Source organism: Garra rufa, chromosome 14 (assembly GCF_049309525.1).
Source record: "Garra rufa chromosome 14, GarRuf1.0, whole genome shotgun sequence".
Classification (NCBI taxonomy): Eukaryota; Metazoa; Chordata; class Actinopteri; order Cypriniformes; family Cyprinidae; genus Garra; species Garra rufa.
Genome location: NC_133374.1, coordinates 28,331,426 through 28,359,400, shown reverse-complemented (window position 1 = coordinate 28,359,400; position 27,975 = coordinate 28,331,426). Strand labels below are relative to the sequence as shown.

Sequence of the window (27,975 nt, the reverse complement as noted above, 5' to 3'; positions counted from 1 at the left end):
GAGCCGTTGCTCAGCGGTATTATGTTTGTTAACGCAACTGTCAACAAAGTATGATGGCTATGATTCATTAATAACATTATTTAGTACACTCTCGATGTGAGGAATGAAGAATAAAAAGGTGAAACCCTCAAAGGGTGTAAGCAACAGAAAAAGAGGTAAGTTACATTGGTTTGGTGGTTGTTTTTTTGTCGCAAATCCGACAGTCGTTTAAAGAGATTTAAAATCTCGTATCCTTTGCGAGGACAAAACCTGCGTCTAAATAGTCATATGCCTAAGTTACCTAGACAGTAATTTACGGCTCAAGTCTAATGCTAATGTGTTGTCCGCACTTTGGGCTGTAATGTGAAACAATAAACAGCTCTATTGAAAGTACTGAAAGTTAGGAAACATTATGATCTAATATCTTTCTTTTTGTCCACACTCTGCAGTGCTCAGTGATGTATCTCCATCCACCAGTATTCCTCCTCTAGTGGAAGGCCAGCTGAGATGTTTCCTGAGAGTGACAGTGAGTAAAGTGTTGTGGACCATCATCAGACCTCCTCCTGTGACTCTGATCAGACTCAGATGGTGGGGAGAGTCTTCCAATGGCACCTTCTTCAGGCCTAGAGATGGACATGTTGAACAGAAAGGGGTGAAATCAACAGCTCGATTTCCAGTTCGATGTGGACCCAAACAGCTGACATCCTATTTGACAGGTTTGACTTGGACGTGTTTGATTATTGACAGTTCCTACAGAGTATTTTACATACGTGAGGATTTCAGGACTTCATTGACTCTTACATTTATCTGTGTTGAACATGCAGAAGCCCTGAGTTTATTTGTGTGATGCATAACTGAATATAACATTTCTTTGTTCACAGATATGGGCTCATTGGTGCTGGATGTGCTTACAAAGGTTGATCATTTGCCGATTGCTCGAGCTCAAATCCCTGGGATTGCCCGGCTCTCTTTGTCTCACTCCATAAATGGATATTTCACTCTTGTTTCCCCGACCTCGGAAAAACTTGGAGAGCTTCAGGTGGGTCAGATGCTCAAAAGTATTCAGCTGATCAAATATATTTTCTTCACCTCATGTTTAGGTTTTTTAAAGTACAGCTTTGTTGTATTCTGTTCATTTTGACCCAGAGAAGATTTTCTTTTTTCCAAAAACCATAGATAATATTATCGCATTGCAATCAAACTGACTGCACACAGGGTATAGCTACTTCCCTAAAATAGCTGGATAATTTTTGTACTTTTTGGGGTATTTTTCCCCAACATGTTACATTTATGCTTTTCTGGTCAAGCCTACAAAAGCTTACAAAAATGGCTTATAAATCTCTCATAATGCTTCTTGCCAAATATTGTATTGCAAATATTGCATTTATTCGATCCAAAGCACAGCAAAAACAATACAATTTTGAAATATTTTTAATAGTTTAATTAGTGTTTGAATATATTTTAAAATGTAATTTATTCATGTGGTTTCGAAGCTGAATTTTTAGCATTCTAATTTTATGATTTGCTGCTCAAAAGCTATTATTATTATTTTTGTTATTATGTTGAAAACAGCTGAGTAGACTTTTTTAGGTTTCATTGATGAATATGAAGTTCTGAAATAGAAATCTATTGTAACATTATTAATGTCCTGATCATCACTTTTGATCAATTTAAAGCATCCTTGATAAATAAATGTATTAATTTCTATAATTCTATAAATTTCTATAAATGCTATAGTGTATAATGATAATGAAAAAGCTTTTTATTTAAGAAATAAATGCTAATCATTGGATCTTTCTATTCATCAAAGTATCTAAATAATGTACTAAACTGTTTTAAATAATAATAATAACAAAGCATGTTTCTTGAACAGCAAATCAGCATATTAGAATGATTTCTGAAGGATCAAGTGACACTGAAGACTGGAGAAATAATACTGAAAATTTAGCTTTGATCACAAAAATATAATGTAAAATATATTTAAATAGAAAGCAGTTCTTTTAAATGGTAAAATACAGCTTTTGCTGTGTTTTGGATCAAATAAATGCAGGCTTGATGAGCAGAAGACAATTCTTTAGAAAACATTAAAAATCTTACTGTTTAAAAACTTTTGACTGGTAGTTTATAACTTTTCCCCAATCAAAAACTAAGGTGCATAAGTTCTGGGAATTTGTACTGGGAGTTTTTCAGCACAGCACAGCAAGAGTTAATTATGTGTTGTTTTATGTGTACCGTAGGTCACACTTGCCCTGGAAGCGTTAACGGAGGGATATGACAGCAGTAGTTCAGTACCCACGACTGATATAAGCCTCGACGCACAGGCTCCAGGAGTAACAACTGACCAGAACATGCTTGTACTGCCATCCCTGGATCAGGCTCTCCCCAGTGTGAAGGAGACAGCTGGCAGCAGTTCTGGCCACATACCTAGGTTTGTTTTTGTCTTTTGGATGATTTGAGTGTTGAATTAATGACGTGGAATACATTCTCATTATATCAATCAGTTCATATTCTGTTCTTCAGCAACAGCACTCATCCTTACGACTGGTCTTGTAATTAGTTTCAGACTTGACTGTGGTCTATGAACAGACAAATTAAATTAAAATACTAAAAAATTGGTAAAATGTGACCCATGCAGGCGAAATGAGTCTTAAATGTGCACAGCTTAAATTTGAGCTACAGGCAAAAGAATGTTGAATTTGTGGTTTTCACAAAAATAAAAAAATAAAATACTTTTTATTTTTATGCTTCCAGTTTTCATCTTAATTTAAGTTTAGGTTTTAGTCATTTTGTCGCGATTATGTAATTGATATTTTCCCCCCAATAATTTTATTTAGCTTTTAATTTCATTTTTAATTTTAGTAATTTAGTTCTTCAACTTTGATTTCATTTCCTAAACTAGATTTTTAACTAGGTTTTTTCTCGTCAGTTTTTTTAATCTCAAACATGTAGAATTAATTATTGTTTTTGTCCAATATTTTTGTTTTAGAGGGAAGGATTACCTGTATTTTCGAGAAAACGGTAATGTCATGCCAGCTTCTTCTGCTGGAAAACCTAAACCAGCTTCCGCTCAAACTCTTCCAGCAAATAGCCACACACCTGTTGACCTTTTGTCAGGTAAATCTCATTAACTTGATTCACTGAATTCATTGAATGGACATTAATATTGTATATTTCAGCTAAAATACTTTGTGTCATAGAACATGTGTAAGGGATGGTCAAAATAAAGGACTGTTTCAAAATGTAGTCAAAAATAACTTAGTTTTTTTTATAGTGCTCAATTTTTTGTGTCAGTACAGGACTATACCAATTACAAATTTTTCTTTAGAGATGTTTGTGGTCATTGTTCAGTTGGCCAATCTGTAGACAAAAATATCAGCTCTTACACTCTATTTAATTATTTAGCATATTCTTCATTATATAGTTATTATTTAATTTTTTTCCAGTTCTTCTGGAGCGTGGGAGCAAACTGAGAAATGCCATGGTGGTTTCAGCCTTAAAATCTGATGTGGCGTCAGATGTTCCTCTGAAGGACGTTCCCAAAGACAACACTGATGCCTTGTATGAACTCTTTTATTTCAGTCAAAATAGAAAACAAAATGGCAGAGTGTTGATGATTATAAATAACGTCAAACATCTGCTTCCTCCTTAAGGCCAGCCAGGCCCTCGTCAGGACAGTTTCTGGAGAACATCCTTCAATCAGAACTCCAGCATCCTGCTCACGACCTTGAAGAACCAAGTCAGACTAGAGTCAACACAGAGGACATGGCTGTGGATCTGCTGCTGGGAAGGTAGTCAAGGCTACTGTTACCTTTAGATTAAGCTCTTAAATACGTGACGGAAATGTGGTCAACTGTTAGAGTGAGTTGAATTGTATTGTATATATTTGCAAACTATATACGTTAATGTTTGTAATTGCTCTGTTCCTCAGTGTTAATGGATCTGTGATGCAGTTCTGGGATGGAGAAGGTTCTCTCCCAGATTCTCTTTCAGATCACAGTGGTGTGCTCATGGACAGTGAGCTCAATGACCCTCAATATGATCAGAGTCTTCTGGAGAACCTCTTCTACAAAGCTCCTGTAAGTCATAGAATGTAACACAGCAAACTGTTATATTTAGTTTAGTTTTCTTAAAGTAATAGTTCACTCCAAAATGATAATTCTGTTGGTAATTATTCACCCTCATTACATTCCAAACCCATAAGACCGTTGTTCATCTTCAGATTACATATTATGTTATTTTTTAATGTTTTTGACCCTGCTTAGACAGCTGCCACAATCAAGGCCCAGAAGCTGCCACAATCAAGGCCCAGAAGCTGCCACAATCAAGGCCCAGAAAGGTAGTAAGGACATTGTAAAATTGTCCAGTACTGCTGTGGACATGCGAAGACTGATAAAGAAGAGAAGAAATTGTTAAATAAAGTCATTATTTTTGTTTTCTTTGTGAACAAAAAGTATTCTTCAAGGCTTCATAAAAGTGAGGTTGAACCACTGATGTCACATGGACTATTTTACTGATGTCCTCACGTCCTTACTACCTTTCTACCTTGAATGTGGTAGTTGCGTTGATGTCTACGCAGGGTCAGAAGGCTCTCGGATTTCATAAAAAATAGCTTAATTTGTGTTCCCAAGATGAACAAAGGTCTTACGGGTTTGAAACAACATGAGGGTGAGTAATTAATGACACAATTTTCATTTTTGGGTGAACTATCCCTTTAAACATATACCTTTGTAATTCCTTTTTTTCTTTTTCAGATATCAGATGAATGTTTGGACGAGGACCATCAGAAGAAAGACTCAGCAGAGAAGCCAGTACACACAAGACCAACTAAAAATGCCCGGTCGGTTATAATAATGCAAGAAATGCTTAAAACTCTTTTACTTAAGACTTAAAAATATTAATAATAAAATAAAAAAAAGTAATAAACGTGTATGTAAATGTTTTTACATATGTGTGAAGGTACAGAAAATAATACTGTATATTTATAATAATAATAATAATAATAATAAATCATATATGCTGTTGTTTAAATTGCCTATATTTTTTTTTTTTGAAGGCTTGATTCTGAAGATGTGCAGCATTCAGAAGTAGAAAATGATTTCTCTGGACTTAGCCTGGATAAAATATCTATGCTTGAAGATATTCGTTTTGCCAGGGTCACCATCAGTGAGTTAAAAATTCCCACTGAGAGTACTTCAAGAAGTCTAGCTAAAAGAGGAAGACCACCCCGCCCCCTCACCGCAAAGAAATGGTATGACATTTAAGATATTTCACATCAGATAATATTTATAGATTTCAGAGGCTAGAAATGTGCGTCCATTTTTAAAAACTTACTTCACCTAATATACTTTTTGTCTAGCTTTTATATTGTGGAGTACCTCTTTCCACTGGTCTCTGCTGGGTATGAAGATGTTCAACATGTACCTTCAGAGATTACAAAAGTGGTATCTAGTAAAGTAACAGACGGCGGTGAGTACATTCTAGAGAACTTTCTTTATTTTAGAAAACTTTAAAGGGATATTTCACTCAAAAAACTAATTCTGTCACGAAGTTCTCACCCTCATGTTGTTACAAACCTGTAAGACTTTCATTCATCTTCAGAACGCAAATTAAGATATTTTTGATGAAATCCAAGAGCTTTCTGACCCTGCATAGACAGCAACACAACTGACACGTTCAAGGCCCAGAAAGGTAGTAAGAATGTTTTTAGGGGTTCAAGGGTGTAGCACTGAAACCCTATTGTAATTGTTAGAATGGCCAAGGATCGGGCAGACCAAACCGTCGGAGAGACTTGAAACTTGGAGAGGTGATAGTACTCACAGTCTACAGCAGGAGTTCTCAAATCTAGCCCACGAGATCCATTTTCCTGCAGAGTTTAGCTCCAAACTTGATCAAACTTGCCTGTCTGTAATTTTCTAGTAATACTAAAAACTTTGAATAGCTTGTTCAGGGGTGTTTATTCAGAGTTGGACCTGCACTCGCAGGCCAGAGTTGAGAACCCCTGGTCTACAATGTCACCAAGGCTCGCTACAGTGATCAAAAGTACAAAATCACTCCAAAACGCATGTCTCGGATTTGTCCGTCACGTGAAATGTTTGGGTATTTTGTATTTTTGGAAAAACCTACTTTTGCAAACTTGTCCTAGTTTCTTCGCCAGATCGTAACCAAACCAGTCCAGAAAGATTCTCTGGACAGTGAATATCAACAATTATCAGAAAAGTTTAACTTTCGACTCTCTGTTGCGAACAAACACCGTCCAAAACGCTTGAAAGGGGCAAGGCCGCTTTTACTAAAATAGCTATAACTTTTGAACAGAATGAGTTATCTGCGCCAAACTCAAGTGAAAAAAGTTTCGGAGCTTGGCCACTTAATGCTGTTGTAAGAGAGGGGAAAAAGCATAAAAATGGCCATAACTACGTCTGTTTTATTCTAATCTTATTTTTTCGTATTTTTATTGTCTGTGTGTTGTTGTTGTCTCTGTGTACTGGAAGCCTGTGACCCTAAAACAAATTCCTTATATGCGCAAGCATACTTGGTAATAAAGCTCTTTCTGATTCTCATTCTGTTTGTCCTACGGACATGAAAATCGGTACACACGGTCGTGGTTCTTGGCCGCCATAGGGTGATGATTTTTGAGTACCAATTAGACAAGTTTAACAGAGGTTAATTGGAACAAAACTCAGTGGGCCTGTTTGACTCATGGCCCTAAAAGGTCTGAGAAATTTGAAGGAAATCGGCCACTGTCACTGAAAAAGGTTTTAAATTTACCCTTTGGGAAGCTATAACGGGGTCGTTTAGAAAAGGGCCAAAAGCCCTTAAAGCCTAAATGAAAACTTAAAACTTCACAAAACTTGGTGAATACATGCGACGGGTGATTCTAAACATACATGTAAAGTTTTAGGGAGATCGGACCACAGCTGGTGCGATAATAGTCATAAACATTAAAAACATTGCATTTCTAAGCCAAATGACCTGTATTTGCCAAAAATGTTTTTTAAATCATTGATTTAGGTGGTTACAGGCTTACTAAATATGTAATATTTTTTTCCATATGTGCTTAAATGCCTTAAAGCGCTTGAACCCCGATAATCACTTCTTGCAGCTATATTTTTGTTTTCTTTGCACACAAAGTTTTCTCATAGCTTCATAAAATTATGGTTGAACCACTGATGTCACATGGACTATTGTAATGATGTCCTTACTACCTTCTGGGCCTTGAACATGTCAGTTGTGTTGCTGTCAATGCAGGGTCAGAAATCTTTCAGATTTCATAAAAAATTTCTTAATCTGTTTTAAGATGAACGAAAATCTTACAGGTTTGGAACGACAAGAAGGTAAGTAATTAATCTCAGAATTTTTGGGTGGACTATCCCTTTAACAAAAGAGAACTAGGAGAAACAAGAACTGGTGTAATAATGTGGTGATTCATTTTCGTTTCAGTGGTGGCGTTTCAGCACCAAAGTTTGTTTCCAGTGAGGTTCAGCAGGTTGACGATTAAACAATGGTGGGAGATGAACGTCACATTCAAGATCTACTCCAGAAATAGCCTTCAAAAGACAGTAAGTGCAGTGTGTGTCAATCAAAAAATCAAACAAACCTCAAAAAAAAAAGTCTGTTAGAGGCCTGATCTTCTCTTGTTTGTTGTTTAGCCCGCTTTCATTGGATCCGCAACATTTCCTCTGAGCTCCATGATGCAGAGTGAATCACAGAGCATTTCTGCTGCCCTTCCTGTTCAAAGACAAGATGGAAACACTGATAAACAAGCAGTTGGTCCTCTGAAGGTAATGGATCACTAGTAAGAAGCATATTTAGGAAAGTTCAATTATCTAAAATGATTTATACTTTGTCCCTTATCTTTAATTAGGTGTCATTTGAGTTAGCAGCAAACAAGAATGATTTCTCTGCCAAAAAGAAATCTGCAAAACGAATGCTGAGTCCAGGAAGACCTCTTTCTTCACATTTGACTGAAGAGCATGATGGGCCGAAGGGTTTATGTGTGAGTGACCACAGGAGAGACCCGTCTCCTAGTGCAGGTGTTCATCAAATCCAGAGTATCCTGATTCCTCCAACCAGATCACGATCTACATCACCACGCGTCAAAAACCAAAGCACTTTTCGTGAGCCTCTGCAGCAGGAAGTGGAGGGGACTGAGGTTTTGCTTCATATGTTGCTCATGGTGCCCGATGGGAAAGATTTTAACTGTGCACCCATGCAGCCCAACGTCTACTTGAATTGTAAGCTCCTTGGGTCAGATGAAACGGCTCGGTCGACAGTGAGCTGGGGTCAAAAACATCCATTATTCGGTTTTATTCAGGTTGGTGCTAAATATAGAATTGCATGGCCCATATTACTCTGTGGTGGAAATTGTCAGGGTTCCCACAGTACAGGATTATTAAGGAAATGTAGTTTGTTGTTTGTTTTTAACCTAATTTCTATAATGATATAGGTGGCTCCAGTTGCACTGACCAGCAAACTGTTGGAGAGAATGAAGAACAACATGATGGTCATTGAAGTTTGGTTGAGGGCCAGTAGCTCAGACCATGATAAACTTCTTGGTTTAGTAAAACTACCTCTCCACCAGTTCTACATGTCCTTCAGGTAGATCTATCATTCTATCTATTGTTTTATCTATTTATTGTTCCATCGCTCTGTCTGTCGCGCTATCTATCGTTCTACCAATCTTTCTATCTGTCGTTCTATTGTTATCGTAATATCGTTCTATCTATCAGTCTGTCATTCTATCTGTCATTCTATGTATTGTTTTGTCAACTATTTTATCTACCGTTCGATCTATCAGTCTATCTGTTTATCTTTCTATCGATCGTTCTGTCTGTCGATCGTTCTGTCTATTGTTTTATCTGTCTATCATTCTATCTGTCGTTCTTATATTCTATCTGTTGTTCTTTCGTTCTATCTATCTAATGTTTTGTTGATCGAACGTTTTGTCTATCAATTATTCTATCTGTCTATCTTTCTATTGTTCTATCTATTCTTTTGTTTTATCTATCGTTCTATCTATCTCTCATTCTATTGTTCAATCATTCTCTCATTCTGTCAGCCTCGATCTGACGTCTATTTTTCATTCTATTTAGCTATGGTTCTGTCTGTCTATCTATCTATCTATCTATCTATCTATCTATCTAATGTTTTGTCGATCGATCGTTTTGTCTATCTATCATCTGTTGTTCTGTTTATCGTTCTATCTATCGTACTATCAATCTATTGTTGAATCGTTCTTTCTTTCAGTCTCTATCTGACATTCTATCTATTTTTCTTTCTATCTATCTATCTATCTATCATTCTATTTAACTATGGTTCTGTCAAACGTTCTGTCTATCTATCATTCTGTCGCTCTGTCTATCATTGTCTATCGTTTTGTTGTTCTGTCTATCATTCTGTTGATCTATCTGTCTATCATTCTGTTGATCTATCTGTCTATCATTCTGTCTGTCTATCTATCATTCTATCTATCATTCTGTCGCTCTGTCTATAATTGTCTATCATTCTGTTGTTCTATCTATCTGTATCGTTCTGTCTATCATTCTGTCTATCTATCATTCTGTCGCTCTGTCTATCATTGTCTATCATTCTGTCTATCATTCTGTTGATTATCTATCTGTCTGTCTGTCTGTCTGTCTATTGTTCTATCTGTCATTCTGTGTGTCATTCTGTCTATCTCATTCTGTCTATGCATCTATCTGTCTGTCTGTCTGTCTATCATTCTGTCTATTGTTCTATCTATCTATCTGTCTGTCTGTCTGTATGTCTGTCTGTCTATCTAGTTTAGGGGTTATATAAATATATATTTATAAAAAAAACAATAAAATGACAGAATTGCTTTAAAAAAAGAAAATTATGAAAGAAACTAAAATAAATACATTTAAAAATAAAATAAATAAATAAAAATGAAAATGAAAGTAAATAAAACATTAATAAATGCCATAAAAGAATAGTTAATAATAGGAATAGATTAACAATTTTTTTCCCTTTTTTTTTGTCTCCAGAGACTCAAAGATCATAGAGCTGCTCTTGCAGTCTCAGTATCCAGTGGTTGGCGTGGACAGTTATATGCCTGTGGTTGATGTATTCAGTGGCAGCACTCGTGGAAACCTCAGGGTGTGTCTAGCAATGGGTCTGGCCCAGCAGATCACAGCACTGCAGCGAATGAGGGATGAAGAACTGACCCACGTATCACCACTGCCTCGACCGGCGCACATGTTAGACCACCGGCCACATGTGGAAACCAAGGTTAGTTCACTTTGAAACTTCCAAAAGCAGCACTTGTGCTTAAAGGATAAAGCTTAATTTGATTCTAAATCAATGTTCTTGTAGGTCAGTACCACTGTGGATGTTCTGCGTGAGCATGTCTTCATGATCCGAGTAGAGAGAGTGAAGGGTCTGACGCCTCTGCAGTCCACAGTGTGGGGAGAAGCTGACTGTTACATCCAGTACTCCTTCCCTGCACAAAATGAGTCGATTGAGGACACGGACCCACGTGTTGTTGAGAGCAGTAAGCTGTTTTCTTGCTGACTGTATCAAAAAGTCTTTTTTTTTTTTTTTCTATTCAGCTCAACCAACTTTCTGTTTCACAGATGTGGAGCTCAAGGCCTATCGCACTGAGACCACTCTCTGTGTGCCTGATCCTGTGTTTGGACATAATGAGACTCACGTCCTGCTGGCTCCTCCTGACATCCCAGTGCAAAGAATACTGCTAGGCTCACTGGCCAGTCAGGGGATGAGGAACGGAGGAGGAGTCCAGTTTGAGGTTTGGTGCAGGTACAGTGAATGTAGAAATTGTAGTTCAGTCCTGAATTTTATTTATTACATATTAACATTTAAAATATTTTTATTTTATTTGGAAATAATTTCTATGTATGTATGTATGTATTTATTGTACCTAAATGTTTCTTTTATTTGGTAGTATTTCTGTTTATAAGTTGCTTTTCACATTTAAAACATGTCCCTTTAACAATATTTTATTTATTTGTTATTTTTATACAGTATATATTTTAGCATGTAAAAGCATGTTTTGTGGCAAGATTTTATTCATTTATTTACATTCTAGGATTTAAAATGTGTCTCTTTTTGCCAAATGTTTTTATTTATTTATTATTACATTGTAGCATTTGAAAATTTGTCTCTTTATTTGGTTTTATTTATTTATTTGTTTGCTTTTTTTTAAATTTAGATTTATTTTTTTACATTTAAACATGTAAAAGCATTTTTTTTTATTTTTTTTTATTCATGTATGTATTTAATTATTTGTATTTACATCGTAACATTTAAAAACATGTCTCAGTCTTTAATTTGTTTTTTTGTTTACTTATTTGTGTATTTGCATTTTACATTTTAGCATTTAAAATGTCTTTTTTTGGCAATGCTTTTATTTATTTTTCTTTTATTTACATTTTAACATTTAAATTAGGGATGGCGAAAACTAAAAAATTTCTTGACCGACCACCGAGCCTCATTAGCCGGTTGAAACCGGTTAACCGATTAGTTTAAAATATGGTACGCTATTTGAAATAACAGCCATTTCGAGCCGCGCCTGCAATTTCGCAACTCTGTCGCATCTCTCTGCCGCTCTGCCTCCCGCACACACACACACACAGCCACTCACGTCACTTTTTTAAAATCCCCTACAGCGCGAAACATGAGTCCCGCAAACGCGGCGCCGAAGAGCTTGTTGTATGTAATCGTAGGACAAATGGCTCCTTAGTTTCAAATGGTTTGGGTACAAGGTGATCGCTTTGAAAATAAAGGCGTTTGTCTAGGTTAGAAGCTCATTTGAAACATTGCCACGGCTCATTTAAGAAAATGACAGCTCCGAAGAGACGCCGCTTTAGTTGAGGTAGTGCTAACCATAATAAAGAAAGATGATGATCATCATCACCTTATCGGTTACCACTGAAATGTAGATGTAATGTATTTCCAAATCTAAGCCCATCTTATGCGGAATGTTGCCTAATAGACTGCAACATGATAAAACCAATGGATAAAACAGGCACCTTCAGAATGCGTAAAAGACGCACCGGCACTTTTTTTTTTAACCGACTACCGACAACTTTGACCGGTTAACGTTGATACGGTCAACCACCGGTCAAACGGTCATCGGTTAACATCCCTAATTTAAATGCATTTTTTTCGGACAATATTTTATTTACTTATTTGGAAATATTTTCATTTATTTATTTATTTTTGCTTCTTGCGATTAAACATTTAAAATTGTTATTTTATGTTAGCAATATTTTATTTGCATTATTATTATGATTTATTTTATTCATTCTTGTTTTGTTTTTGTTTTTTTACATTTTTTGCATTTAAAAAATTGCTTTCATTTGGTAATATTTTTATGGTTTAATTCTGTTTACTGTATTATTATTTTATTTTTTTATTTTTTTACATGTATACAATTTAAAAACAAGTCTCTCTTATTTAGTAATATTTTTCTGGAAAGTGTATACATAGTAATATTTGTTTGGAAAATATTACTTTTACAGGTATTATTATCCAAATGTTAGAGATCAGCTAGTCGCCAGAGGACTGCTGCCCATGTCCAAACTGTGTGCCATGGTAACCATGCAGAAACAGGGTCAAACCGATGCACAGCTTTTCTCCCTCCCTCTGATACCAAGAACCGACCGACCTGTTGACACACAGCCTCAGCCCCCTGGTAGTTGCATTCCTAATTATTTTAAATACCATACAGTATATATACGTAAATACATATACAGTTTAATATGAATTAGAAACAAATGCAATAAAGTAAAACCTGTTTTTATCTGTTTTTACCTGTAGGGCTGCTTGAAGTGAACGTTCAGTACAAGTCTCGACCAATGAGAAGTGTGGGAGTGAAGAGTGGGGTTGTGCCGTCCCGCAGAGTGACACTAGTTGTGCAAGTGCACAGAGCAGCCGGCCTGCAAGCTGCAGCCAAGTTAGTCAATCTGCTTCAAATCTGCTTTAGTTTTTTTTTTACCAATTACCTCAACAGCAGTCTAGCCTGCTGCTGGGGAACAGCAAGTTACAATGATTTAACTTTTTTTTTCTTTTAAGTAACCATCATTCTTTTGTCTATTCTTAGAGCTCTTGCAGATACAGACAGCTCACTGCAGTATTACTCTGAAGTTGGGCTCAACTCCTTCATCACCATGCAGTTGTCTTTCCTGCCGGACAGTGAGGTTCGAAGCACGCGTGTGGCGGCCAAAAGTTTCTGCCCAGAGTTTGAACATCATGCTGAGTTCTGCTGTAACCTGCTGGTGCAGAGAGACAGTGGGGAGAGCGTCAGTCTGGCTGAACTCCTGCAGGAGGCAGTGGCTGTCTTTACCATTTACAACAGAGACTCACACAAAAGTGAGTGACCTGACTTGGAAAGGTAGACAGTTATGTGGAGATGTCTTTTTTTTTTGTCATAACACACATCTGTTAAGGAAGTGCTTGAAATAATTGAATCTGCCTTGAAAAACCCTTGAAAATAGCAATATTCCTGAAGAGGTACTTGAAAAGTGCTTTTTTGATTTAGATCGCAGCTTCACGTATCACAAGTCATTTAATTCAGATTGGAACTTCAGAACTGGTTTGTGAATCATTTCATGGAGTCCTGATCTGAAATGATGGCTCATTAATCATTATTCAGATAGCTTCGGATTGTGAATCATTTGATTCAGATCGTAACTTCGGAGCGGGTTTGCGAACCTTTTGATTCAGTTTTGAACTTTGAAGCGTGGATCACAAATCTTTTGATTCAGAACGTAACTTTGGAGCGAGTTTGCTAACCTTTTGATTCAGATCAGAACTTTGGAGCATGGATTGCAAACCATTTGATTCAGATCGTAACTGGAGCGATTTTGCGAACTGTTTGATTCAGATCGGAACTTTGAAGCGTCGATCGCAAATCTTTTGATTCAGATGGATACGTCAGTGCGGATTTGCAAATCTTTTGATTTAGATCGTAACTTTGGAGCACGGATCGCAAATCATTTGATTCAGATTAGAACTTCAGAGAGGGTTTGCAAACCTTTTGATTTAGATTGGAATTTTGACGCATGGATCGCAAATCTTTTGATTCAGATGGAGACGTCGGTGCAGGTTTGCGAATCTTTTGATTCAGATCAGAACTTTGGAGGACAGATCGCAAATCATTTGATTCAGTTTGGAACCTTGAAGCGAGGATTGCGAATCTTTTGATTTAGATGAAGACATTGGTGCGGGTTTGTAAATCTTTTGATTCAGATCGGAACTTTGAAGCGTGGATTGCAAATCTTTTGACTCAGATCAGAACAACGGAGCAGGTTTGCAAACCTTTTGATTCAGATCGTAACTTTGCAGCGGGTTTGCAAACCTTTCATTTAGATCGGAACTTTGAAGCATGGATCACAAATCTTTTGATTCAGAACGTAACTTTGGAGCGAGTTTGCTAACCTTTTGATTCAGATCAGAACTTTGGAGCATGGATTGCAAACCATTTGATTCAGATCGTAACTGGAGCGATTTTGCAAACTGTTTGATTCAGATCGGAACTTTGAAGCGTCGATCGCAAATCTTTTGATTCAGATTAGGGATGCTCATTTCGGTTAATTTTCCTGACCGACAACCGCTGCTCGTTATCCGAACATTAACCGTTAACTGATAAAATTAGAATAATAAATTAGTTTAAAATAAAAATAGAATGCACGAGTATCTGTGATGATACATTAAAAATACAAGCAAATGTTTTATTTTAACGTGCATACAGAGCAACAACAAAAACTGTATTGACATATACTTAAATTATCACGCATCAGCAGCGGTTCTGAGAACAGAGAAAATCTGAATGAAAAAAAAAAAGAATAATATAAATAGGCCTACACTAAATATGTATAAATTAAATAACTACCTAATTAAGATGACAAAACTAAAACACACTAAATCCTTTTATGCGCTTTGAAGAACTGTACCGGTCTTATTCTTCTCGTCGGACATAAAAATATAGCAGGCCAGCCAATACCTCAGTGTGCCTAGTTTTTAACATGTCCTCATGCTGTACGGATAGGCAGGACCGCTGCCTGTTAACTCTTAGATCCGCAAAAAAAACACCATCACAAAAACCCTTTCAATTTGCGGTTCGGGACTTCCATCCACTGTCATATGCGTGTGGAGAAGCGCGTGTTTTACAGCGTTCAGCAATAGCCAATCACAGACATGTATGTTGATTTGATTATCACTGTGGCCAATCAGAGGAGGCTATGTTACAATCCACTCACCAACCAAAGTGCCGGTTTCAGTTTTGCTGATTTCTAAACTTTCGCGAACTCTTTTATTAAAACAAAGAAAGTGTTGGCATTATATAAATAAGAGATTAATTGTGCAGTGTAAAGGTTATTTTATTACTTTTTAATAACTTTATGAGATTGCGATGAACTACTCCAGGATGAGTGATAGCTTTCCAGTGATTGTAACGGGAGCGCCTATTGCGCACTTTCTAGACTATAATTCATTCAGAATTTGAATACATTCACTCACGGATTCACTCTCTGATAACTCAATAACGCCACTTGCCATTGAGTTGCATATACTACATCTGTTAACTAAGTAAAGGTGAAGTGAAATATGTCTGTACAGCCACACTGCACGTGTCGACACGCGCGCGTGAGTAAACAGATAACTTACAAATAGCATTATTTCTTTCACCATGCAGCAAACGTAAAAAAAAAAAAATAATAGAAAAAAACCCTTTTAAACCGTTTAACTGATAGTAATAATCGGTTAAAATTCTTACTGTCGGTTAACGGTTAAACGGTCAATATGAGCATCCCTAATTCAGATGGATACGTCAGTGCTGATTTGCAAATCTTTTGATTTAGATCGTAACTTTGGAGCACGGATCGCAAATCATTTGATTCAGATTAGAACTTCAGAGAGGGTTTGCAAACCTTTTGATTTAGATTGGAACTTTGAAGCATGGATCGCAAATCTTTTGATTCAGATGGAGACGTCAGGTGCAGGTTTGCGAATCTTTTGATTCAGATCAGAACTTTGGAGGACAGATCGCAAATCATTTGATTCAGTTTGGAACCTTGAAGCGTGGATTGCGAATCTTTTGATTTAGATGAAGACATCGGTGCGGGTTTGTAAATCTTTTGATTCAGATCGGAACTTTGAAGCGTGGATTGCAAATCTTTTGACTCAGATCAGAACAACAGAGCAAGTTTGCAAACCTTTTGATTCAGATCGTAACTTTGCAGCGGGTTTGCAAACCTTTAATTTAGATCGGAACTTTGAAGCGTGGATCACAAATCTTTTGATCCAGATAAAGATGTCGGTGTGGGTTTGCAAATCTTTTGATTCAGATCGGAACTTTGGAGGACAGATCGCAAATCATTTGATTCAGGTCAGAACAACGGAGCAGGTTTGCAAACCTTTTGATTCAGATCGTAACTTTGAAGCGTGGATTGCAAATCTTTTGACTCAGATCAGAACAACAGAGCAAGTTTGCAAACCTTTTGATTCAGATCGTAACTTTGAAGCTTTGATCACAAATCTTTTGATTCATATAAAGATGTCGGTGTGGGTTTGCGAATCTTTTGATTCAGATCGGAACTTTGGAGCAGGTTTGCAAACCATTTGATTCAGTTTGGAACCTTGAAGCGTGGATTGCGAATCTTTCGATTCAGATGAAGACAACGGTGCGGGTTTGTAAATCTTTTGATTCAGATCGGAACTTTGAAGCGTGGATTGCAAATCTTTTGACTCAGATCAGAACAACGAAGCAGGTTTGCAAACCTTTTGATTCAGATCGTAACTTTGGAGCGGGTTTGCAAACCTTTGATTTAGATCGGAACTTTGAAGCGTTGATCACAAATCTTTTGATTCATATAAAGATGTCGGTGTGGGTTTGCGAATCTTTTGATTCAGATCGGAACTTTGGAGCAGGTTTGCAAACCATTTGATTCAGTTTGGAACCTTGAAGCGTGGATTGCGAATCTTTCGATTCAGATGAAGACATCGGTGCGGGTTTGTAAATCTTTTGATTCAGATCGGAACTTTGAAGCGTGGATTGCAAATCTTTTGACTCATCAGAACAACGGAGCAGGTTTGCAAATCTTTTAATTCAGATCGGAACTTTGGAGCACGGATTGCGAACCTTTTGAAGAGATTGTAACTTCGGAACAGGTTTGCAAATCTTTTAATTCCAATGGAGACCTCAGTGCAGGTGTTTGTTTGAAGTCCTTGAAAATCAAAAGTAGTGTTTGAAAAGTACTTGAAAGTCCTGTAATCAAATTTTATAGTATCTGTACGAACCCTGTAATGGGGCCATTTTTTTTTACTATTTTGTTTATGTGTATGTCTTTACACTTACTGTTTAGTCTTATTTTATTATTTATTTTTTACTAGTATTATCACTACATTCCAACATTATAAATACTATGTACTGTATGTTTCATTTATTTCATTGTAGTGGCTGATACAACAAGATCGAAGGACACTGTCTTGGGCACTGTGAAAATTAGGCTTATAGATCTGATTTACAAAAGAAGTGGTAAGAAAGTCTTGAATATTAATAGGATTTAAATGTTTTTTTAATATATATTGTAGTGTTAACTTATATATAATATAGTTTTTTACATTTATATTTACCTTTTACATTTTAGCTTTCAAAAATGATCTGCTTCACTTGAAAATGATTTTATTACATTAGATAATAAAAAAAAGTAAATGTTTTTGAAAAAAGGAATTTTCACCAAATTTATTTTATCCCAAAACACAGTAAAATATTATTGTGAAATATGATTCTAATTTAAAACTACTGGTTTCTATTTTAATATTACTTTTATGAAATTTTTTTGTTTGTTTTTATATTTCCATTTGTATTTTAATGTTTAAGTCTTTTCTGCTCATCAAGGCTGCGTTTATTTGATCAAAAATACAGAAAAAACTAATATTGTGAAATATTATTACAATTTAAAATAACTGTGTTCTATTTTAGCATACTTTAAAATGTAATTTATTCCTGTGATCAAAGCTGAATTTTCAGCATCATTACTCCAGTCTTCAGTGTCCCATGATCCTTCAGAAACCATTCCAATTTGCTTATTTATTATCAATGTTGAAAACTTAATGTGCTTAATATTTATTTGGAACCTGTAATACTTTTTTTCAGGAAAATTTATTTTTAAAATAAAAATCCAATATACACCATTCAAAAGTTTAAGACCAGTACACTTTTTTTTTTTTTATTGATAGTAAAGACTTTTATTGTTAATAAATTCTGTTCTTTTTATCTTTTTATTAATCAAAGAATCCTAAAAAAGTATCACATGTTCCCCAAAAAAAAGCTGCACAACGGTTTCCCACATTAATGATAACTGAGTATCAAATCAGCATATTACAATTATTCTAAGACTTGTGTAATGGCTGATGAAAATTCAGCTTTGCATGAAAGGAACATGCATATTTTTAAGAGTGTTAAAATAGAAATATTTTAAATTGTAATTGTAAATTGTATTTTTGATCAAATAATGTAGCCTTGATGAGCATAAGACCCTAAACTTTTTAATGGCAGTTTATATATAATACTATAATATTACATTTTAGCTTGTAAAAAGAAAAAAACTTTCATATGTAGGTATAAAAGTATTGAATATTATTAGAAATCTAATTTGTATGTATATTTACAGGCATATCTGGCTGGTACAGTCTTTCTCTACCTCCGAGCACAACATCATCTCACAGTCTGACCTCAGCAGGAGGGCTTGAAGTCTCCATCAGTTTTTCCCATCATGCAGATAGAGAGCGAGTCATCAATTCAGCCCGTGGTCTCGGATGGGACGTGGAGCAAGACAGTGAAGATGAGGCAGACATAGAGGATGAAGATACTTTGGAAGCAAGTGCAAAGTCTCTGACATTATTACTTTGCATGCCTAGAGTGTGGCTGCCCATCCGTTGCCTGCTCCTGCCAGGACATGAGGACCTACAGCGTTCCACCTACTGCTACTACAGATACAAACTGTACAACCAGCAGACCGTCTGCTCTGAACTTAGACATCCCGTTCCAGACGAGAATGAGGGAGGAGAAGGTTTAGCCACGGTAGCATTTCAAGGAAGCAGAAGCGTGGTGCTAGGGAGGACTCAACCCCTGCGCTGGTATCTGAGGGAGGAGAAGATGGAGGTGCAGGTGTGGGTGGCCTTTGGGAAGGAGAAGAGGGTCCGGCCTCATAATGCTGACCGTCTGGTGGGCTCTGCTTTTGTGGATCTCTCTGCTCTTGCTGGGACCTTAAAGCACCATCAAACCATCAGCGGTAGATGTTTGCTCTTTTTCTTACTTCTTTTAAAGCAATAAAGTCACATAGAAGGAAAGAAAAGAAATTTGATTTAATCGTAAAAGATTTTAGTCCATATTTTGTACCATGGTTTTGTTTAGTGCATCAAGTGCCAGGACAATCCTGTCTATGAAATGCCTTCTGCTTTTATCTAATCTAATCTTATCTTATCTGCTCTTTTGTGGTAGGTGTGTATCCTTTGTTCAAACGCTCTGCTGTAAACTTGAGTGGCGCCGCTCTCAGAGTCCATATCACTGTCACAACAGACTCTGTACCACATGAGCCTCAAGCCACTGAGGAGTTCAACAGCTCAGTAGAAGATGAAGAGGATGGAGACCTTCGCACCACAGTGCTGCCAAGACAATCTCAATCCCCCGGCAAACGGCTGATCAAATCAGTTGTGAACACTAATGAACCACCAGCCAAAGAATTCAACAATGAGGATACCTTCATAGCCAACATTACTGTGGACAGAGCCATGCATCTGAGCCTGAAAGGTAAATTGACCACAGTTCTGTCATGACAACTCTCGGAGAGTTTAGCTACTGCCAGTACATCCATAAACATGCTTCTGTGAGCATGTAGGAAACACATATAACATATATGATTTAACCCTGTAACAGATCTATACAGGTGGAGCTGGGGAGGTAGAGGGTTTCTAGAGTTTCATGACAAAACTCATTTTACTTCATTCTCATTTGCAAGATGTTTTAATGCTCTTGTCATACTCAGGTTGTCCTCTTGCTGAGCGCGGTGGAGGATTGCCTAGTTGCTGTGTTTCTTATGCCACCGCCGATGCCCCGGGCACAATGACCACAGCACTGATCAAAGACAGCGACTGCCCTGTGTGGGACCACCAGCAAGAATGCAGGTAAACCCATTTAAAGGTGACACATCATAAAAATCTGACCTTTTTTAAGTGCTATAATTGGGTCCCCAGTACATCTACCAACCCAGAAAATGTGAAAAAGGACATGCCAGTAACTTTGTTTTAGTAAGCCTTTTTCTGCAAGCATATAAAAAAACGAGCACGACCACCCTTTAATCTGCACGTTTCCACCCACGGCAAGCGACAACGGTATTTCAGTTCTAACACCATGGCAAAAGTTCAAGCGAAGTATGCTAGCAGTTCTGTCTTTGGCTGCACAAGCGAGCACAAAACACTATTTAGAGTCCCAGCCTCAGAGGATATGAGAGCAGTGGATTTATTGATTTATTTACCTTATATTACGGTGCTACATCACAGATCTAATATAAACGTCATTTATTTCCTAGCTGTTTATCTTTATAGACAACCCAATGTTTTGGTAACTTGTGTGTTTTTAACATAAACTTTGACTGTCATGAATTTGACAGTTTAAGCGCAATAAGACACAAAAGAGAACTTAGTTTAGTACTCACCTGTCATGCAACAGCCGCTTTCTATGCATGCGTTTTGGATGTGTGCGCTCAGAAAACCATATATTACAAGTTTATAATAAAATGGTTTAAAACGCATGACTTCAGCATGATAGACATGATAATCAAAACGAAAAAAGGCTGTAAAGGCTTGCCCTATTCTGGAAAATGGGTTGGGAAGCAGCATCTCATTTGCATTTGAAGAGGCATGCACAAAAATGTTGTTTCTGCTTCCACTCAAAATAGGCATTTTCAAAATGTTATGATGGGGAAACATGGGACTTGTGTTACATCTTGTATAATAGGTTTCCTTTAAACCCGTTTTACATTGCTCATATTTTTCCCATGGGCTCTTTTCGCAGACAGTGATGATTTGTTTGTTTACTCATAAAATTTTAGCAATTTTTTATTTTCATTTTTTTTATACTGTACACTTGTGGCTGTTTTTCTGTTTTTAGACTATCGAAGGAGCTACTTTTGGATCCCCAGCAGTCCTTGGTTTTCAAAGTCTGGCATAAAGGAGGTAATGACAGCAATCATTCACAACACCCTAGCAGTTTTTGAAACGGCAGACACCACTCATATTTTCTTCATGAAATGTAAAAGACTAGTTTTACAATATGTTTTCCTTTGCAGAGGTTGAGCGGGTGATTGGATTCGTGTCTGTAGATCTGTCGCCACTTCTGTCAGGATTTCAGTCAGTCTGTGGCTGGTATAACATCACTGATTTCAGCGGGCAGTGTCAGGGGCAGCTAAAGGTGTCCGTGTCTCCACTGAGGGCAGTACAGGAACTCCGCGCACAGAGACTGCCGGCCCAGGAGGCTGTTGCTCCAAATTCAAGTGTAAGCTGTTCATAGTTTTCTTTTATACTTTATTTATTTTAAACTGAGATAATATTTCACAATATTACTGCTTTTACTGTATCTTTTACAGGCTCTCTTTAGTGCACTTCCACTTTGCTATCAAACGACGGCTACGTACAGCAGCTTCCCCTGCCACCTGAGTCGATTCTCAGAGCAGAGGATCAGCACACCTCCTGAACAGTTTGAAAGACTGCTCTCTGACAGGTATTTATTTAGGGAAAATTATTTAGAAGCTGTCTCATTGTCCGATTTACTGTCTAAAGTAATACCTATGGGAATGTGTTCCAGTGTCAGATCCAGTGTGACAGATCGCCACGAAGAGCACATGGACAACATAAGAATGTTCCATCAGACTTTGCATGAGGAAGAAAAAGCATCTCAGTCCTCCTTGGTTGGAGATTCCCACCCATCCAGTTCAACACTCTTCTCTGCTCTTAGGTACATGGATGAAAGGTTAAAGTGATAGTTCACCCAAAAATGAAAAGAACCCCGTGATTTACTTACTGTCAAGCCATCCTAGGTGTTAATTACTTTCTTCTTTCAGATGAATACAGTTGAAGTTATATTAAAAAATGTCCTGCTCTCCAAGCTTTATAATGCCAGTGAATGGGTGTCGAGATTTTGAAGCCCCCAAAAATGCATCCATCCATCATAAAAATGTTCTGGCTCTTTCAAGCTTTATAATAGCAGTGAATGGGTGTCAGTATTTTGAAGCCCAAAAAAAGTGCGTCCATTCATCATAAAAAAAAAAAAATGTCCTGGCTCTTTCAAGCTTTATAATGGCGGTGAATAGGTTTTGAGATTTTGAAGTCCAAAAAGTGCATCCATTCATCATAAAATAATGCCCTAGCTCTTTCAGGCTTTATAATGGCGATGAATAGGTGTCTAGATTTTGAAGTCCAAAAAAGTGCATCCATCCATCATAAAAAAATGTTCTGGCTCTTTCAAGCTTTTAATGGCAGTGAATTGGGTGTGAGATTTTGAAGCCCAAAAAAGTGCATCCATCCATCATAAAAAATGTCCTAGCTCTTCTAAGCTTTAAATTGTCAGTGAATGGGTGTTGAGATTTTGAAGCCCAAAAAAGTGCATCTATCCATCATAAAAAATGTCCTAGCTCTTCTAAGCTTTAAATTGTCAGTGAATGGGTGTTGAGATTTTGAAGCCCAAAAAAGTGCATCTATCCATCATAAAAAATGTCCTAGCTCTTCTAAGCTTTAAATTGTCAGTGAATGGGTGTTGAGATTTTGAAGCCCAAAAAAGTGCATCTATCCATCATAAAAAATGTCCTAGCTCTTCTAAGCTTTAAATTGTCAGTGAATGGGTGTTGAGATTTTGAAGCCCAAAAAAGTGCATCTATCCATCATAAAAAATGTCCTAGCTCTTCTAAGCTTTAAATTGTCAGTGAATGGGTGTTGAGATTTTGAAGCCCAAAAAGTGCGTCCATCCATCATAAAAATGTCCTGGCTCTTTCAAGCTTTATAATGGCGGTGAATAGGTGTCCACTAAGAATATATATGTTAATGGAGTTTTTTGTTGCATTTTAAGGAAAAACCTCAGTGAGCTGGATGATATTCAAAAGTATTTTAGCAGAAAGTTGTCCACTCCAGCATTCCCAAAGCTGAGTGAGCTGAGAGGAACCTCCAGACAGGACGTGCATAGAGACTCCGAGACGGACACCACACAACTGCTGCTGAAGTCCAGTCATCTGGTGGGAGAGGTCAATAACATCATAAAAGGTGAGTCAGTTGTTATCTGTGGTGATTTTCAGTTTATTTAAAAGCATTTTTAACTTTATATTTATCTTAAATCAGGCTTAAGTGAACACCATACAGAAGAAGCACCAACTGTTCATAAAAGCTCTACCACTCTTGATCTGGTTGAGGAGCACTTAACATCTGGAGTCGATCGGTTGATATTATCAGAGTCTGACAGCTGTGACATAGAGCCACTCTTTCATAAAGACTCAGACATGATGTTGGAGGATGAAGATGACATCTCTCCCATCAGCTCTCCTGCTCCTGCAGAGACCAGACAGTTACCATCTGCTCCTGAAGATGAAAAGCTTCACCACAGCTCCAGCGATCACTCATCTGATGAGGATGAAGGTAAAGAAGAGGAAAAAGATGAGGATGAGCATGAAGACTTTGAGGAAACTTTAATACAGCCTCGAAGGCTCAATGAGGTCAGTTCAGTCACAGACAGAACCAGCCCTTGGACCAGCCTACTGTCTGACCCAGATATGGGATCTCTGGAGAGTCTGGAGTTAGTGCAGCATCACGCTCATGACGACACCATCCACACTCGAGGAGAGGAAAGAAACAGCAGAGAACTTCTTCCAGACTTTAACCCGCAGTCATTGACTACAGAGTCACAAGGCATTGATTCTGATTCAGATCGATCTGAAACTGATCTAGAGACATTTAAGAGAGACAATGCTATTGTCACAGATCTTCAGGAACAGCAGCCTTCTCCAGATGGTCTGGATGGAGACAGTGCTCTTTCTAGTATCAGTGAGGTGGAAGATTATGAACAAAGTAACAGTGGGCCTGAAGAAAGTGATGAGAGACCAAACTTGCCTCCATCTAAAGAGTCTGGTTCAGAAACAGATGATAAAAGTGATGAGAGGACAGCAAAACCGTATCCTTCCAAGCTTACTATGAGCCCAAAAAAGTCTTTTGACAGCATATGTGGCATGCTGTGGATTACCACAGAAAAAAAATGTGCCTCAGTCTGTAAAAACCAATTTAAAAAAAACATTTGCCCCATAGACTTCTATTATTTGTGAATTTAAAATGGATGTCTGTGGGACAAGTGTTTTAAACTGCTGTTTATTATATGATATCTGGGTTATTTTTATCTAAACCGTTCTATACAGTTTGGAATCTGTAGAGATTCCGAATTTTTTCCTGTCAGCTCACCATCTGGAGGCATCCATGAGAGCTTTGAGGATGGCACCTGTCTTTCCGTCGGCAACTACTGAATCTGTGAGTATTCTCCCATTGTCTCCCAGCTGCTGGCTTTCATTTTTTAGCTCACCCAAAAATGAAAAATTCTGTCATTTATTACTCACCCTCATGTCTTTTCAAACCTGTAAGACCTTAGTTCATCATCAGAAAACAAATTAAGATTTTTTTTTAATGAAATCTGAGAGCATTTTAACCGTGCATAGACAGCAATGCAACTAACACATTTAATTTCGAAGATGAACGAAGGTCTTATGGGTTTGGAACAACATGAGGGTGAGTAATTAATGAACTAACCCTTTAAAGGTGCTGTATGTAATTTGTTTGACTACGAAATGATAATACGTTTGCAGATATTTCACATACTCCTTTCCTCAAAATTAGTGCTACAGCCAGTTATTCCACTTAGTTATTCACCAGTTATTTGTTTTGGTCTGTGATTTCGCCCACTATCAATTTACCCAATAGTATTTCAACACCCGGGTTGCAAGTTGGCCGAAAAACACAGGGTTATTACAGTCATGAAAGCCAGCCAATGAACTGGGTTAGAGATTGCAGATTCTACCCTAAAAATCTATCTGTTTATTTATGTACCATATCTATCATTTTCTTTATCGTTCTACTGTTCTATCTAGCTATCGTTTTACTGCTTTATTATTTTATCTATCGTTCCATCTATCATTCCATCTATTGTTTTCTTTATCGCTCTATCGTTCTGTCTAGCTATAGTTCTATCATTTTACTGCTCTATCATTCTGTCATTCTATCATTATATCGTTCTGTCTGTCATCTATCGTTCTGTAATTCTATCTATCATTCTACCGTTCCATCAATTGTTTCCTTTATCGTTTTGTCTATAGTTCTATCTATTGTTCTAGTGCTCTATCATTCTATCGTTCAATCATTCTATTTATCGGTCTATCTTTCGTTATGCTGCTCTATTATTCTATCGTTCTGTCTACCCTTCCATCTATCGTTTACTTTATCGTTCTATCTGTTGTTCTATCTAGCTATCGTTCAACTGCTCTATCGTTCTATCATTCTATCATTTATTGTAAAACCTGTCTATCATTCTATTGTTCTTTCTATCTTTCATTCTACTGCTCTATTATTCTCTTTCATTCACTCTACTGTTCCATCTATCATTTCTTTATTGCTCGATTTATCGTTCTATCATTCTATTGTTCTACCTATCATCTATTGTTCTACCATTCTGTCTATCATCTATTATTCTTTAATTCTATCTATCATTCTATCTATCGTTCCATCTATTGTTTTCTTTATCGCTCTGTCGTTCTATCTAGCTGTTGTTCTGACTGTCATTTTACTGCACTATCATTTTATCTATCGTTCTATCATTCTATCGTTATATCTGTCATCTATCGTTCTATAATTCTATCTATCGTTCTAGTTACCGTTCCATCTATTGTTTCCTTTATCGTTTTATCTATAGTTCTATCTATTGTTCTAGTGCTCTATCATTCTATCGTTCAATCATTCTATTTATCGGTCTATCTTTCGTTATACTGCTCTATTATTCTATCGTTCTGTCTACCCTTCCATCTATCGTTTACTTTATCGTTCTGTCTGTTCTATCTAGCTATCGTTCAACTGCTCTATCATTCTATCATTTATTGTAAAACCTGTCTATCATTCTTTTGTTCTTTCTATCTTTCGTTCTACTGCTCTATTATTCTATCTTTCATTCACTCTACTGTTCCATCTACCGTTCCATCTATCATTTCTTTATTGCTCGATCCATCGTTCTATCATTCTATTGTTCTACCTATCATCTATTGTTCTATCATTCTGTCTATCATCTATTATTCTTTAATTCTATCTATCATTCTATCTATCGTTCCATCTATCGTTTTCTTTATCGTTCTATCTGGCTATAGTTCTGTCTATCTATCGTTCTAATGCTCTATCATTCTGTCATCTATTGTAGTACCTATCTATTGTTCTATCACTCTGTTTATCGTTCTATCTTTCGTTATACTGTATTATTCTATCTTTCTGTCTACTGTTCCATCTATCGTTTCTTTATCGCTCGATCTATCATTTTATCTAGCTATAGTTCTGTCTATCATTCTGTCTAGCTATCATTCTACTGCTCTGTTATTCTTTCTGTCACTCTGTCATTCTATCTAGCTATCATTCTACTGCTCTGTCATTCTATCGTTCTATCATCTATCTATCGTTCTATCTATCATTCTACAATTATATCGCTCTGTCATTCTATCTAGCTATCATTCTACTGCTCTGTCATTCTATCATTCTGTCTATCATCTATCTAGCATTCTATCTGTCATTCTACAATTATATCGTTCTTCATTCTATCTACAGTTCCATCTAAGGTTTTCTTTATTGTTCGATCTATCATTGTCTACCGTTTCATTTATCATTTTCTTTATCGTTGTATCTCTATCATTCTATCTAGCTATAATTATGTCTCTCTATCGCTCTACCTATCCATCTATTGTTTTTTATCATTCTTTCTAGCTATAGTTCTATTTTTTATTCTATCTAGCTATCGTTCTACTGCTTTATCATTATCTATCGTTCCACCTATCTATCTGCTTGCTATCGTTCTATTGTTCTTTATATTGTTCTGTCTACCATTCTGTCGACTGTTCTCTTTATCTAGCTATAGTTCTATGTCATTCTGTCGTTATATCTAGCTATCGTTCTATTTTTCTTTCTAGATGACGTTCTACTGTTCTGTCATTCTATTGTTGTATCTACCATTGTTCATTGTTCTCTGTCGTTCTATTTAGCTATAGTTCTGTCATTCTATCATTATATCTAGCTATCGTTCTACTGTTCTATCGTTCCATTTATTGTTCTATCATTCTATCTATCATTCTGTTGTTCAATCTGTCTGTTAATCTATGTCTGTCTGTCTATGTCTTCCACCAGATTATATAATGTTAAAAAAAATACTTGTGGGGCTCACCCTACTCTATTAGTATAATTCAGTAGATATGAGTGATATAGTGACTAAGCTAATGAATCTTGGCATGCTTTCTTATTTTTAAAACTTCTCTATGTATTTAAAGCTGTCATGTTTAGTTATTTAAAAATGTGTTCTTTTAGGAAACTGTAAATCCTGGAAACCTATATAGAAGAATGCCTCGATCAAGACCCAGCATCCCTCCATCACAGAGAAGTGAAGAGACCAAAAGAATTGCAAAAATATTTGCTTCAAAGTTTACAGAAGAAAGTTAATACATTCACTCAAGATTTGTGTGTGTGTTTGTTTTACATTTTTTTATAAAGTATGTGATTGGGATGCTTATTTATTTCATACATGATGCAATATGGTATATACTTTTGAACAGTAACTTTTAATAATGTGAGCATTAAAAAAGTTGTTTATTTACAGTAATTAACTATTTTTGTAATAAAGACATTGTATTTCCATCTACGGGTAATTGTTCTTGAAGGTCCCCGTTCTCGCCATTTAGTTTTACCTCTTAT

At 36.7% G+C, this 27,975-nt stretch overlaps 1 protein-coding gene across 1 annotated transcript; it reads left to right on the top strand.

Moving 5' to 3' along the window:
- Window positions 1–26: 26 nt before the first annotated feature.
- c2cd3 (C2 domain containing 3 centriole elongation regulator) lies at window positions 27–27,918 on the top strand. The gene is made up of 33 exons (XM_073817693.1): window positions 27–155; window positions 429–695; window positions 861–1,018; window positions 2,217–2,407; window positions 2,966–3,093; window positions 3,423–3,537; window positions 3,630–3,767; window positions 3,908–4,055; window positions 4,731–4,816; window positions 5,033–5,227; window positions 5,336–5,445; window positions 7,417–7,535; window positions 7,626–7,757; window positions 7,841–8,290; window positions 8,423–8,574; window positions 9,981–10,224; window positions 10,309–10,486; window positions 10,569–10,752; window positions 12,477–12,649; window positions 12,775–12,910; window positions 13,058–13,326; window positions 17,411–17,491; window positions 18,630–19,250; window positions 19,460–19,768; window positions 20,004–20,142; window positions 21,128–21,192; window positions 21,306–21,511; window positions 21,603–21,736; window positions 21,827–21,970; window positions 23,078–23,268; window positions 23,344–24,169; window positions 24,408–24,516; window positions 27,592–27,918. Exons 1-33 carry the CDS (start codon window positions 104–106, stop codon window positions 27,721–27,723), a joined length of 6,582 nt encoding a protein of 2,193 aa, XP_073673794.1. The 5' UTR covers window positions 27–103; the 3' UTR covers window positions 27,724–27,918.
- Window positions 27,919–27,975: the final 57 nt, after the last annotated feature.